Source organism: Plectropomus leopardus, chromosome 23 (assembly GCF_008729295.1).
Source record: "Plectropomus leopardus isolate mb chromosome 23, YSFRI_Pleo_2.0, whole genome shotgun sequence".
In the NCBI taxonomy this organism is placed as follows: Eukaryota; Metazoa; Chordata; class Actinopteri; order Perciformes; family Serranidae; genus Plectropomus; species Plectropomus leopardus.
The window spans coordinates 6,411,174-6,425,829 of record NC_056485.1 but is presented as its reverse complement, the minus strand read 5'-3'; the positions used below and the strand labels follow the sequence as shown (position 1 = coordinate 6,425,829).

General features: G+C 40.1%; 1 protein-coding gene across 1 annotated transcript in view; it reads right to left on the bottom strand.

Moving 5' to 3' along the window:
* nlgn2a (neuroligin 2a) overlaps positions 1-14,656 on the bottom strand; it is a 222,632-nt gene that overhangs the window by 8,847 nt on the left and 199,129 nt on the right. Inside the window, exon 5 of the mRNA XM_042512113.1 lies at positions 1,072-1,257. Within this exon, the coding sequence (XP_042368047.1) occupies positions 1,072-1,257 (186 nt within the window). The remainder of the gene's footprint in view (positions 1-1,071; positions 1,258-14,656) is intronic.

Sequence of the window (14,656 nt, the reverse complement as noted above, 5' to 3'; positions counted from 1 at the left end):
GCTGAGATTCTATCTGATCACATCGGTAGCAAAAGCTTTCTGTATGATTACACTAACATGGGTCATTAAAGGACAAATTAAGGTCAAAATATTCTAAACTGAGCGTACCACAAGTAATTCAGGCAACAAATACAGGACTGATGTTTTTTAGCCGAGTGTTTCAAAGGTTGAATTGGGCATGCAGGTGTACATCACCATCTGTTTCCAGCAAATATATAGAACAAACACACTGAGATGGTTTGTAAATATGCATTGTGGCTATTCAGGGATTAGCGAGGAGTGATCTAAACTGAGGACTGAAACCATTAATGGATCAGGTAGAATTCATGTAAGCAACCACAACCTACTTTTAAAGAAATTTGTGGTTAATGAGTCATTCGCAGGGCTGGATCCAAGCTATTAGAAAAAAAAAAACACCAAAACAAAAAAAAAACAGGAATCCCATGACAAGTGGGATCATTGCTTGGCAGTTTCTTTTGCACTAAAAATGCCGTCTTGAGGTCGTTTGCCTTTGTGAACCAGTCAAGTTACAGTTCCAATTTACATCCATGTCTTTCCAGACCCATACGTAACCATGACAGTATCTCACCTTTTCCCACAGAAATCGACTTTTTATTTTAGAGAGTCGTTTTTGAGATATCACGTTTAAGAGAATGACACGAAAGCAAGGTCACAGTGACCTTTCACCACCAAAATCTAATCCAAGTGGACATTTTTGCCAAATTTGAAGAAATCCTCTTATGATGTACTTTAGATATCGTGCTCACAAAAATGAGATGAACGAGGTTACAGTGACCTTGACCTTTGACAAACTAAAATAGAATCACTTCTTCCTTGAGTCTAAGTGGATGTTTGTCCCTCAAGGCATTCTTGAGATATTGCATTTACCCAATTGGGACAGATGTACATTCGGACAGATGTATGTACAAACCAACAGGCAACTTGAAAACACAATGGCTTTGGCCATGGCTATTGCCAGTGCAGTGAAAAAAAAAATGGATCTAAAAAACAAAACAAACACAAATAAATAAACGCAGACAAACAACACAATACAATCAAGTTTTCAATTACCTTCCGAGTGATGCGAGAGGATGAGGAGGTTGACGCAGGATGCTCCAGCACCGGAGCCGAAGATAGTTATCCTCTCTGGGTCTCCCCCAAAGTGGCCGATGTTCTCATTGAGCCAACGCAGGGCCTGAATCTGGTCCAGCAGGCCGTAGTTCCCCTTAGCGGACTGATCACCTGTACTGAGGAAACCTGAGTGTTCAAATGAACAAAGATGGATGCAGGAGGAAGGTGAGGGAGGATATTTAAGAAAGGACAAGGATAAGGACAGGTGGAAAAACAACAAAGCAAGGGGTATGGAGGAAGAGGGATAATAGGAGGAGAGTGAAGAGAGAGAGAGAGAAGATGAAGTTAGTATCAGTGCCTTTATTATTTAGTACCTGTCTGGCAAATGTTCTCTACTTTGGCCTGTAAATCAGTTTCTGACTGAGAGGGAATTGCAAGAGAACAAGTGTGTATGTGTTGAGTGTTTGTGTGTGTTTGCAACACCATCATTCATCAACTAGGAGTGACAGACGGCACACAGAGAAAGCAAAGGGAGTGAGAGACGAAATTGCTTTTTCAGCTCCTCTCTTAATGACGTTTACTCTGTCTAATGGCATCGAGCAGGGACTTTTACAGAAAGCCACTTACAGTACAGCTGCCTGCACTCCCAGAAATATAGGTGACCCTAATCTGAATCACACACCCATAACTGGATTACAAGTGATGACACGTTGTGCTTAGAATCTGGGATTGTTCAGTGTTTTGTCTTTTTTTTATTTTTTGTTCTTCATGAATATTGTTATAGCATGAAATTTGAGAAGAAACAGTAGAAAGGTTTACTTTTACAGTAAGAGATTTTACCTATAGTCCTATTCTACAGACTATATTTTCACCTGTCACAGCAGAAAAAGCTCTGGTAACATTAAAGGTTGCTCTGTATGTGTCCAAATATGCCATGGCAGTGTGACACTGAGCCAGCATGCACAATGTCAGGACCCTGAAACTGAAACAGCTAAATGGAATTCAGCCAACATTAATGTGATTAATTACACATGTGCTTGCTTTTCCTACTTTGGCATGGCAAAGGCTCTTCCAGGAAAAAAGTCAATTATAAGAATTCAATGATATCATCAAAAAAAATGGCCACTGTAGTTAATTTTGAATCATATCACATATACGAGAGACAAAATGTGTATTACTCCACAGCTGAAAATAGTCCTCAACAAAGCCCAGCTGCTTTAGAAAATTACTGAGCCTTTAAAAATAACAAAAGTGTGTATACATTAATTGCCAGTATTTACTTATTTATTAAAATTTAATTCGTAAATGGACCACCACTTGAATGGCACCTTTCTAGTCTTCCGACCACTCAAAACACACTCTCTACACTACATGTTACATTCACCCATTCACACATACTAGGAGCCATGGTTACCATACAAGGTGCCGCCTGTAACCGTTCCCATGCACTCACACACCAATGGAACAGCCATTGGGAGCAATTTAGGGTTCAGTATCTTGCCCAAGGTTACATGTATACTGAATGAGCAGGGGATCAAACCTCCAGTCTTATAATTAGTGGACAACCTGCTCTAGCTTCTGAGCCAAACCCGCCCAGTTCACTCACAATATCTATGTTCAGTCAAAACATATTTGCACGGTAGATGGACAAACTGAGAGATGGACTTAAAACGCTGTTGGTTCTGGTCGTTTCAAGGGATTTGTGGACGACTGAGACATGTTTTATTTTTGACAATTTCAAACATTATCAGCCACATCCTTCAGTACTTTAAAAAATACAATATATAAAGGAACATGTATAAATAAATTGAAAAACTGGAGTTCTTCCCAGTCTCTACATGTAACTTGTTGTGAGATGTATAATGCAAAGGTTTTATCTGCATATGTGGACTTGGACTACACCTACTCATCTGTACAGGCAGCACTGTTGGCAGGTTAATTATTATTGAAATTTTGGAGTTTAATTTCAAGTTTTTTATTGTAACGCTTGTAGTTTTATGGCTTTGCAAGAGACATGATATTCTGTTTGCAAACTGACTATCCTTTGTGGAGTGATATTGTACTAAATGTTCCTAAAAGTGTCTCTGTTAGACAACTGGTCATTCATTAGACCATTGTAATAATAGCTCACCTTTTCTGTTGATAGCTGACATTTGGCTCTCATGATTACTGCTGAGTATCTTCGATTGTTCCACCAAAGACTTAAGTCCTTCCCATTTAAGCACCCATTAACTGGCAGCCTCTCAGATCCTAATGGGACTCCTAATTAGAGCTTTATTAAAGGCAGGTGCACTGAAAAGGTCATCCATTAAGCCTATACAGTGGAGGTTAATCACTTGTATACAGCTAGTTGCTTGGATCTGTCGAAACACAAACATACAGTGAGTTGTCTGCTTTGAGAGCCTAATTGGTGTAATCAAGATTTTTTTGTCAAGATTAGAACCACACACTGTATAAATAATGGACGTAGCTACCATGACATCACCAATTGGTTTGTGGACTGCTGTTGTGAAGATTTGAGTTCGAGTGACCCTATTTGGTCAAGAGGCTGAGAGCTACGGTGGAGAGATGGGTGGAACTGACACACAAACTCTAGCAAAACCTTAAAAACAGCCTGTCACTCAAGCGTCACCGTCCTGAAATATGCGTAACTTTCATATCTAGGCCAGGGTGTAGTTTGTTTCTTGCTGGGTTACTATATAAACATGGTGATGCATCATGGAGAGCTCCATAAACGAGTGCCCGCTTCATAGGTAGATACAAATGGCTCGTTCAAAGGTAACAAAAACACAACAATTCTCATTTTCAGGTTATACATCATAAGAAAACATTCTTATTAAATTCTAATCAATATCTGCCATTATATCCCCCTAGAATCTTCACACTGGACCTTTAAGATAGCATTTTCTGAACACAAGAAGATTACCCTTTTACACATGCATTTTTTTTAGTGAATATTTCCAATGTTTGACTGCAATGCTGCCTTTATGGTAAAGGCTTATACCTACACAACATTACCCAACAATTTCTCTGCTTATCCTGCAAGTCCAGCCAAAATTCAGTCAATATCTATCATCTCAGATGAGCCATAAAAACAAAAGGGATCGAAGCGCATATCAGTAAGCACATCATGCCTTTACTGGCCTTTGTGCTGCTCTTTACACCTCACAAACACACACAAATAAGCTGCATTAATTAAGTGGAGCACAAACATGAAACAAATAAGCAGCCTAATGCCCAAATGTAATCACCACAATATATTAAATATAACCAATTATTCTTATAAGGTCATTAATTAGGCTAACTAAGGCAATACATAGTAATACTTCTATGTCGTAGTGTAGTTTCTTGCACAAAATAATGAAAGCAGTGTGTAGATATTAACGTTTTCATCATCATTGTGCCAATATAAAAAGCAAGATCTATTGCTACATTTTGCTTTTTAGTTACGATTCTTAAAAAAAAAAAAAAAAAGGTGTAAACTGTGCTGGTGGGACATCAAAAATAGAGAAGCGACAGATCTGGGCTTCACACAGCCAGCAGACACCCAAGAACCTAACGTTATCTTGTCACAGCCAAAGCCGTTGTCTTTCCTGCACCTTCACGCTGCGTCCATCTGACTGCGAGTCAGTGTACAACAGCGGGCCACTTCACCCGTCCTCCTCTTCCTCTATAATCTGATAAAAGGCTGAAAAAAATAAAAAATAAAACAGAGGAGCTGGTTAAAACGCTGCGATGCAAGATGAAAGCGCGGCTCTACATGAATAGCCTTTAAAATGGCTGTGGTAAGGAATGGTGGTTAGAGGGGGTAAGGGAGAGAGAGAGAGAGTAAAGGAGACGGAGAGAAGGATAGTGGGTGTTCTGTGAGTCCCGGATAGAGGCACAGTGTTTCATCTGCCTCCAAGACACCAGGGGTTGGCTCGCACACACACACATACACACACAGATATATACACACACAGGGACACTGATCAAAGGCTGACACTACAGAGAAGACTGCCTCCTTTTCTCTCCACCTCCCTCTCTCCTCCACACAGAAACAGACGCACACAACACATGAGCGCATAATGCACATACATACTCTCATCTCTTCCGTCGCCATAAAAGCACACACTATGTATATTCATTCATGCTAACACCCACACAACCATTTTTTTGTGTATTTTTGTGCAGTGAAGCAGCAATAAGCCTTTTTATGTGCCATCACAGAGCCATGCCATTATTATTCTAGAACCAACATACATGTGCAGGTTACTCGTGTATGCAGCCATACTTGTCATTGTGATTTGTGTGTGTGCGCAGAGGTGTATGCATCTGTGAATTTGAGTGCAGCCATACATGTGATTATGACTTGTGTGTGAATGGCGATGACAAACGGCGCTCCGAAGCCATGCTCCCATGTGAATCCATTGTTAGAGGCTGCCATGGGTGCCTCTCTGTGCGAGTGTGTGTGTGTTCTTGGCAGCATAGTAATTATTGTCTATCAGAGGAAGAGTGTGTGTGTCGTCCAGAGAAATGAACAGATGTGGGCGCCTCGCAGCACCTGAATAATGTATAGGACACACGCATTTTGCAACAGGACACACACAGATACATCAGATTGTGTGCGGTTCTTTCAAGGTGATGAAAGCCGCCTGCCTGTTAAATTGGCTGCACGTTTGCAAATGGTGTCTAAGTGTATTATGGCAATTACGGCGGCGTGGCTCGCTATTTGTGCCACTGCCGTCGAAGTCGGGCGGCGCTATCATCCTGTCGCCACGCTAAACGCTTTGCCATTTCCAGAGGGCTGCTCTGAATGACGCAAGGGAAGGGAAGAAGGACTTGGGAGTGTAAGAAAAGGGGAAATGAGAAAGATTCGCCTTTATTTTCAGCGAGCTTAAAAAGCAGCTTTTTTTCCCCACACAAACACCACTCTGGCTTAGACACAGAGATTGGCCTTGGGTGATTCGCTCCGCTCTTCTCCCTCTTTCTTATTGTGCTCTTTCTCTCTCCAAAGTTGTTATTACTATTGCCTGGCTGTGACAACCAAATTATCTGTGAAATTATTCTGATTTTATGCCCGCGCACTAGGCAGGACCCCTCTAAGTGTGTGTGTGTGTGTGTGTTTGGATATGTCTGATGTATACCCTTTCCTGAGCAGAAAAACAATGGCATTTTGAGATGTGAACAATCAGCCGATGAAGGCGAAACCTGCTTGGTGTCAGTAGCAGTCAGCACATCTCCCTAATCTCTTTCTCTCTTGCTATTTCCAGTTTGACTGTCTTGCTCTTTTTCTCTCTCCTCCCCCCATCTCCCACATTTTCTTCTCATCTTTTCCTTTCTGTAACTGTCACCTCTGACTTTGTGTTTAGCGGAGAAAACAACAGCAGTGTGTTAACGATCCTGCGCTCCCACAATTAGCAAAGTGACACTGCAGCCTGTCAGTTTAAAGGCATAGCCTTTTGTAAACTAAACTCCAGTTTTGACACTATTTAAGGTCTGCATTTCCTTCTTTTTTTCTTTATATAGTTTTGTCTGAGGGTATCCCTTCCCACACAAAGAAGGTATGAACCACACTGTGGATTAAGGAGGTCGTTACATCCCTAGTTTTCATTGCTAGCAGCGGAGTCTGCCATTCTTGCAACAGATTTAAATGACATCTCTAACCCAGACAAAACAAAAAAATTAAGGTATGAACCAATTTGGATTTGGAGGATTGTAACAAGCCTAGTTTTCATTGTAAGTGGATAAGGCTAGTATGGGCCAATCACAGCAGAGCAAAGCGGGACTTGCCAAGAAAAGCAGTGGGGTCCATGAGATTGCTGTAATCAAGCATTACTCTGTAATTTTATCACACTGATATTTGCATCACTGCCTAGTGTAACTCTTCTTAAATCACAGCTAATGCTAACCCACCATTTCTGACAGCTGCTGCTGCACAATAAAAACATTCACCAGGCGAAACAGCAGCGATTGTAGGAAATGTTTGTCACCACATTTATTTTAGATTTTACTAACTCCTCGACAAGTGTGTGCTGTAAAATTAGCACATACTTGCTGTTACCACTCGCCAAATCAACTAAAAACTGAAATATTTGATGTGTCAAATTTTATATGTTAATTGTAAAATTGCAAATATTTGCCCTATTTCTTCTCTCTTTTACTGGTTTTCCTTTCCATACATGCTCTTTCGTTCACTCTTCCTGCATTCACTCTTTCATCTCCCTGGTCCCCTGTGGCTGAAAGCTTCCATCTTTCAGGGTTTAGTCTGAGGCTGCTAGTCTCTGATGTCCTGTCCTTCGTGTGTGTGTGTGTGTGTGTGTGTGTGTGTGTGTGTGTGTGTGTTTGTTGGAGGTTAGCTGGTGCACTGTCAGTGGACTTTCTTTAAGTCATGCCACTTGTCCTTTAATGAAGTCATGGGGCCAACTGTATATGTGCATGTGTGTGAGCTTGCATCACTGGGTTAAATGTAGTCTCAAGCTGTGTGTTGCTGTACTGTATGCTCTGTGTGCTACAACAACACACAGATACTCCAACAGCAAGGGAGAAAATGTGTGTGTGTGTGTGTGTGTGGACGCTGGTGAAATAGAAACCAGGCCAGCTCCCAGCAGAGTACGACCGTGTGCACGCAAGTGTTTTTCAGAGCCTGTACATGCATGTTTATGTGTTAGTGTGTGTGTGTGTGTTTAAGGAGTGTGATTGCTCTTGTTTTTGTCACGGACCAGTCCAAGTGTGTCAGAGGGATGCAGAAGAACACAAACACTCGTGCACAGAGGGAGGATGACAGGGAGGGAGAAGGATGAGAGCGTCTGACAGAGACAGAATGAGTCACAAAGGGACAAACACAGTCAGAGGAAGTGAGATGATACATTGTCAGGTGTGTGTGTGTGTGTGTGTGTGTGTGTGTGTGTGTGTGTGTTTGTGTGTGTGTGTCCACCGGGACAAGAAGAAGGGCTGGTATCTATTTCACTCTCCTTCTTTAACTAGAGTCTTTATAGAGTGGTGGTGTGTGTCTATCGATCAGGTTTTGTTGCCCTGTGAACACTTTTACAGCCCAAAGGAACAATAGCTCATCGGGCCTGATCACACACTCCCATCATGATCCTTTTCATGAGTGTGTGTGTGCTCAGAATTGGAAAGCCCTCATCTCCCCCTGTCACTTTTTTTCCTTTTATATTTCCCTCATCTTTTCCTCGCCTCCATCCTTCCTTCCTCTCGGTGGACTCCTGTTTATCCATCATTTGGCTCCCTTGGGAGCTACTGTCCCTGGGGGCTTCCATCCAGTCAGAGGGTAATGGCGGGTGAAATAGGGGTGCCATGGGCCAGATCGGACACAATGTATGGCATAATGTGTGTGGGTGCGTGGATAGCATTTGTACAAAGCTACAGTAATTGTTTTTAGATGCTGCTGTGTTTGACACTGACTGTAAAGATTTAAACTTCCCCTGATGGTTTTAGAAGAGGAGAGTCATGACTGCTCTCTCTCTATCTGTGTGTGTGTGTGTGTGTGTGTGTGTGGGCGATCTCACCAATGAGACTCATGGTGTCATAGGTGAGAGGTGCTGACCCATATAATTACTATAGAGCAATAATACACAACGTATTTCTGAGTATGATTTAGGCTGCTTGACTTCCAATAACAGTTGTGGTTCAGATTTCAATTAATATTCATTCAATATGTTAATTTGATTTGACTGTTTGAAACCTGAACAAATCGGTTTGACTTTTTCTTTTTCAAAAGCATAGAGAGAAGGTAACAACAACTTAACTAGACATGTACCAAAAATTTGCCAAAAATGATGAAAAAAATATACAAGAAAGTTTCCTGAAGAAAGCATAAAAAAGTACAAAACAAACAACTAAATAAGCAAGAAAATAACAAAGCACTAAGCAATTAAAGAAGAAATGAACCAAAAAATAGCAAGAAATTAGTAAAAAGCAGCAGAAAATTACTGTCTTAAAATTTGTAAAACAAAACAAACAAACTAGAGACTGGAGACTAGACTCTAGTTAACTAAAGACTGGTCAAAATTAGAACAGCAGAAGCCAATTTATTCTAAATATTCATCACTAAAATGTGTCAAGCTCCAAAGACACTGAATCCTACAGTTCCCAAAATCCAACAAGACAACATTATTGGTAAATGCCCACAGATTCAAAATGCATGGTCCCCGTTTGAAATGCAGGTCTCCAGTTAAAAACGTAAAGTATTCAACTACAGATATAACCCCGATGACATCACTTGGGTCATTTGGGGAGCTCCTGAGGGACTTATTTATCATGATGAGTAAATGACTTTAACATGTAGTTGGTGAAGTGGCCAAAACTTTAAAATACTATTTAAAAAAATGCCACAAAGTGCCAAAATCTGCTCTACACAACCAGTATCTTGGTCCAAACTTACAATATGGTTATAAATACGATGCTCCTGATTAGGAATGGTGGGGGAAAAAAAGAAGAGATAGAGGGGGGGAAACATGAGGAGGACAACAAGAGCTAATGAATCCCCAAACTGCTGTCCATGCCTGCTCCAGCAGCAGCAGCAGCAGATGTGCGGTGGTTAGGATTTACTGAGCAAAACAAACAAATAGCAAAAAATAAATAGATAAACACTCATTGTACGTCTGCTGGGGTGTAAAAATGTGGCAGTATGTGTGTCTCCAAGCATCCAATTGTGCTCATCTGCATGCAGGTCTTTTATTTATATGTTTATGTGCATATATTGGTGCGTGTGTGAATGCATGTGCACGCCATCCTCTTCATGTTTTTCGGCTGCTGCTGGAATGAATGGCTGTTGTGTCTGTGCATCTCTGGAGCTAAAAGTAGACCTCTGCTTTTCCACTACGCACTGGCAAAATGCTGCAATACTTCAAACACAGCCCATGCTGGGTTGGCCTAGATACTGTAGCTCCTCCTCGCGCAGAACTCTGTTTGCATGGCACTCGATACAGCCAGTTTAGCTGAGCATGTGTTTTGTTCAGCTGGCATCATTTTATCTGACCATTTTTCATCATTTATTTAAAAAAAAAAAAGTTGAAAAATTTCAATTTGCAACTTTAAAAAGTGAAGTGTGGCTCTGTTTTGGCTAACTATTCTCTAATAAAGCTCCTTTATAAATCAATATTTTATGCTTTACTGTGGAAAAAGTTTTCAAGTTTTTCTATGATCTGCAGCAACAGAACACCAAAACATGTTCAGTGAAAGAGGCTCTATTCCAAAAGTGTTTATTTATTATTCAGCTGCTAACCTCTTTCTCAACTCGAAGGCTCGGCCTCACGCTGGGGGAGTGTTGGCGCTGAGGTGCTCCTCTCCCTGCTGCATGACTGATACCAAACCTTGACACCACTAACTCGCCACCTCAGTATACCTATCATTCTCTTACACACACGCACACACACACACACACACACAGCTGTGCACGCATATTTATGCCATCATCCTGTCTATCAAAAGTAAAACAACATAACCGACATTCATCGAGATGTCTGATGTTTTCCCCTTCCATGGCAGTGTAATTAAAATATGCAAATGATATGATAAAGTGCATTTCACTCCGATGGTGACGATGTCAGTTATGCCGAATGCCTCTAGAATTGGGAGGTAATTGCCAGATAAGGCATCGCATTAGAAGCGTGGATGACACGGGTCTGTGTGTGTTTGCGTGTGTGACAAAGAGGGCTTTATCTGCGGCGCATAAAGAAACCAATCTGACTCCTCCTGTCTCGTAAGTGTGTGGAGGACAACTTCTCAAATCCCTCTCGATTACTCATCCTTCACGCACACGCACACACATACACAGACACACGCAACACGCTCTGTAAAGCTTTCGATTACTTTGACCTTCTTCTTGCATGTATATTGGGTAAACAATTTAGATAAACAATGTTCTGGAAGAATTGTGCACCACTATCTAGCTTGTATACATTTGGTGTGTGTTTGTCGAGATGTGCAGATCAGGATTTCAGTGTTAACTAGTTGTTGGCAGGTTCAATACGAAGGGTCAGCTGAACTAAATGACACTGTCCAGAGAAAATCATGTGTCTCAAATTTTGGAGGTTAAGATTTTTTTTTTTCCACATAAAGTGTTCCTTAATGAGCTGAGAAATTTCTTCTACCAGAGAAAATCTTTTTAAAACCCAATTTCTTATCTGACAAATTAACTGTCACAAAGCAGGGTGGTTTCTCTGAACTCATGAAAAGTTGATACTTTCAAGATACATGGTTTTCATAGGGAAGCAGCGTCTCACGCACTCTAATTTTCTACCGTTCAGCGTCCATTTTTATAATTAACACTGGTGCAGAAAATATGGCCGTCACGTCAGGACAGTGCTTCACTCAAATCAATGATTATAAGAACAAAATATTATTTATTTATAATAAATTAAAATGTATGAAGATTTAAGTTTAACTTAGAATCCCCATCTTTCCCACCGCTCACAGCCTTATCTATTAATCAGTGGTAGAAGTAGCATTCAGATTCTTTACTTTAATAGAATACCACAAGTGTAAAAGTACTGAAAATATTGCTTATGTAAAAGTACAGAGTGCTAACTTTTTATTTTTAATTGAATAGGCATAATTGATGTATCTGGTTGAGATGGAGATCATTTTTACTACTTCATATATAGAGTTGAAATTTTGGATAGATGTAGATGAAAAGATAGCCATCTGGTAGTGGCAACACGCAATCATGCAAACAAGAGGAAGCTACAAAATATTACGGACACAGCGACGAAACACCCCCCAAAAAATCCCTGCTGATATAGCAAGATGAAATGCCAAACAGACGAAGCTGTTTTCTGTCTGACTGGTAACATTTGTTGTCAGAGGTTTTCTTCGTTAGTTTGCTAAAGTATCGTTTTTTTCCCATTACAACAAGTAACATTCCTACAGCAGCACAGTAGTTTGCAGTGCTCGTAACGAACTCCATGAACGAGTCAGGCCCATGTTAAAATGCCCAATTATACAGCAGAAATAAACGTTAAATAAATGTTTAGAGCCTGGTACAAAAAAAAACCAACACAATTTGGTTGCTAATGACAACTGGCTTCAAAAACAAGATAGTGTCGGATGTAAAACTGAGCTCGGGTTTTGAAGCAAGCATTCCCAGACCAATGGGTGAGGTTATGATAACTATGCCCATGAATTTACACAAAAAAACAGTGTAAGGTGTGTAAGGAGTTTGAATGTTAAATTTACAAAGAGGAAACGACTATACCTGCATAGAATATCTTTGCGTAAATCACTTGGTGAAATGTGTACTAAGTGACATTCAACCAATAAAAACGCCCACTTGAAATATGACAGGCACCACTGCATTGGCAGGATTACGTATGGTTCATACGGTGTAGTATGCGTTGGCCAGAGGCGACCAGACTATCACATGCATTTCAGAACAATAAAAGGCAGACAAAAATCGTGTTTAAGTCGTTTTTCAAATGGGGTGTTTTCTGTCTCCACAGCATCATATCGATAACATTTGCTGCTTTGAACAGCCCTGATTTATTAGAAAAAGAACCAAAAACACTTACACAAGAAAAAAAGAAAATATAAAGACTGAACAAAGAGCGACTTTCTGTCTGAGCACTGAGTATTATCATTGGTGTCGGTGCCACTTTGAAGATGTACTTTCTGTCTAACGCATCTGCCACGTCCTTTAACAGCATTTTCTATAAATTATAATTAGTGACTGAACGTAGCCATTCACATGATTTAACTGCTGACCTGCACACCTTGATTCCAAGCCAAACTGAGATAGATGACTATCGTTTAACCCTTTGAAACCTGGAGCCACATCACTTTTCTTGTGCTGCATTCAGACACCATGCACAAGTATTTAGACCTTTAAAACATATGCAGATGCAGGTGCAATTTCTTTCAAAAACATGGGAAAAAAAATTATTACCAACTTGGCAAGAAATGTTTCACAAATTGCAAGATATATGTAGATTTAGAAAGCTAGGGAAAAATGTCTAAGGTAAAAAAAAAAGCTAGAAAGGGGGATAAAAACTAGAGAAAATGTCTTGGGGGAAAAAGTCTAGGAAATAACTATATTCATAATTATCAAAATTACATATTTAAAATGATGTTACATTATTATATTTTTTAAGCATTTCTTTCAGGTCATTTCCTTCTTTTTTTAAATTTTTTTTTTAAATGTTTTTATTTTCAGGTAATTTAAAAATTTATTATATTTTTTAAGCATTTTTTCCAGGGCATTTTCTTCTTTGTTTTTTCTTTTTTTCCCCGCTCCCCGTCAACACACTATTTAGGAACACTGCACATCAAACATTATGGTGACAAATTGTCTCTGTATATGACACTTTAAGATAACATCCGAGTTATCACCAAAAAATGGGTTGTTTCCAGAGGCAGCAGTGACCAAGGACCTAAGAAAATGGAACCTAGCAGCGGAAACTTCAAGGAAAAACTAATAAAAGCATCTTCATGTCCTCACTGCAGCCAGACAACAATAGAAAGAAGTGAACAATCAGCGGGGCGAACAGGCACAAAGAGAAAGCACCTGTCAGGTAGAAGAACGCAGTGTACTTTGATCGGCAGTGTGTATCTATTCCTGCAATTTTCCACTACGCTATCTCTCAGTTATCTTGTGTATCTGTGCCTCTCTGCCTTTCTTCCCTCCAGTTCCACCAGCTGTGCCTGGACAAGCCCAGGGACTGCTGTATTAATGGAACTGAGTGTGTCTCAGTGCTGTATACAGTATGGTGGTATTTCAGGGGACTGTCCTTTTGCTGCTGACATCATAACTCTGGTAGCAAGACTGCAGAATACATTTCATCTCCTCTTTCTTTATCTCACTGTCCATCGCTCCCCTCCTCTGATCTCCGAGGCACCTCAAAGCTGCCTATATGTGACAAGTGTCTGAGTACTCACCCAATGAATTATGCACTGTGTTCAGTGTCAAGGAAATTCTATTCAAGATGCAGAGAGAGAGAAAAATGAAGATTCCTTTGTAAATATGATGTCTCTAATACTTGAAAAGCATCAAATATAGGAGAGAAACATCACTAGCTTTAAATGGTGACATATCTGGAATACTTTTGCATTTTATCAGACTAATACCTGGATGTATTAAGAGGATTGGATACTGTGTAGCAAAAATGGTGCTATTTAAAGGAACACTTCATCCTCCAAACTACCATTGGTATATCAGTTACTTACTCACCCGATGTTGGGTTGAATGTGTGAGGAAAACTTTGTTTTCCTCAAATGCCTATGGCCAACGAAAAATCCAAAATCTATCATGAATGTTATTTCCCTGGCCTAGAAAATTTCAGTCAGTATTTGTGAACATGAGCTTCTCTCTCTCAAAGCCAGAAACAAGAAAAGTAACTCTCAATGTCATGATGTCATTGTGTAATAAGTGGAACTGCTCCATTAGAAGCTTGATTTTGTGTACCCACAGGATATTTAAATATATATATATATATATATACACACACAAATGATTGTTATTTTATTGTCGTGCGCTCAGTGTCTTCGATAAATCTTTCCCAATTCACTGGCGATGGAGCAGCTCCAGACTTTATACACTATGACATCGCAAATTTGAGTTTCATCACGTTAGTTTTTAAAATTTGTGAGA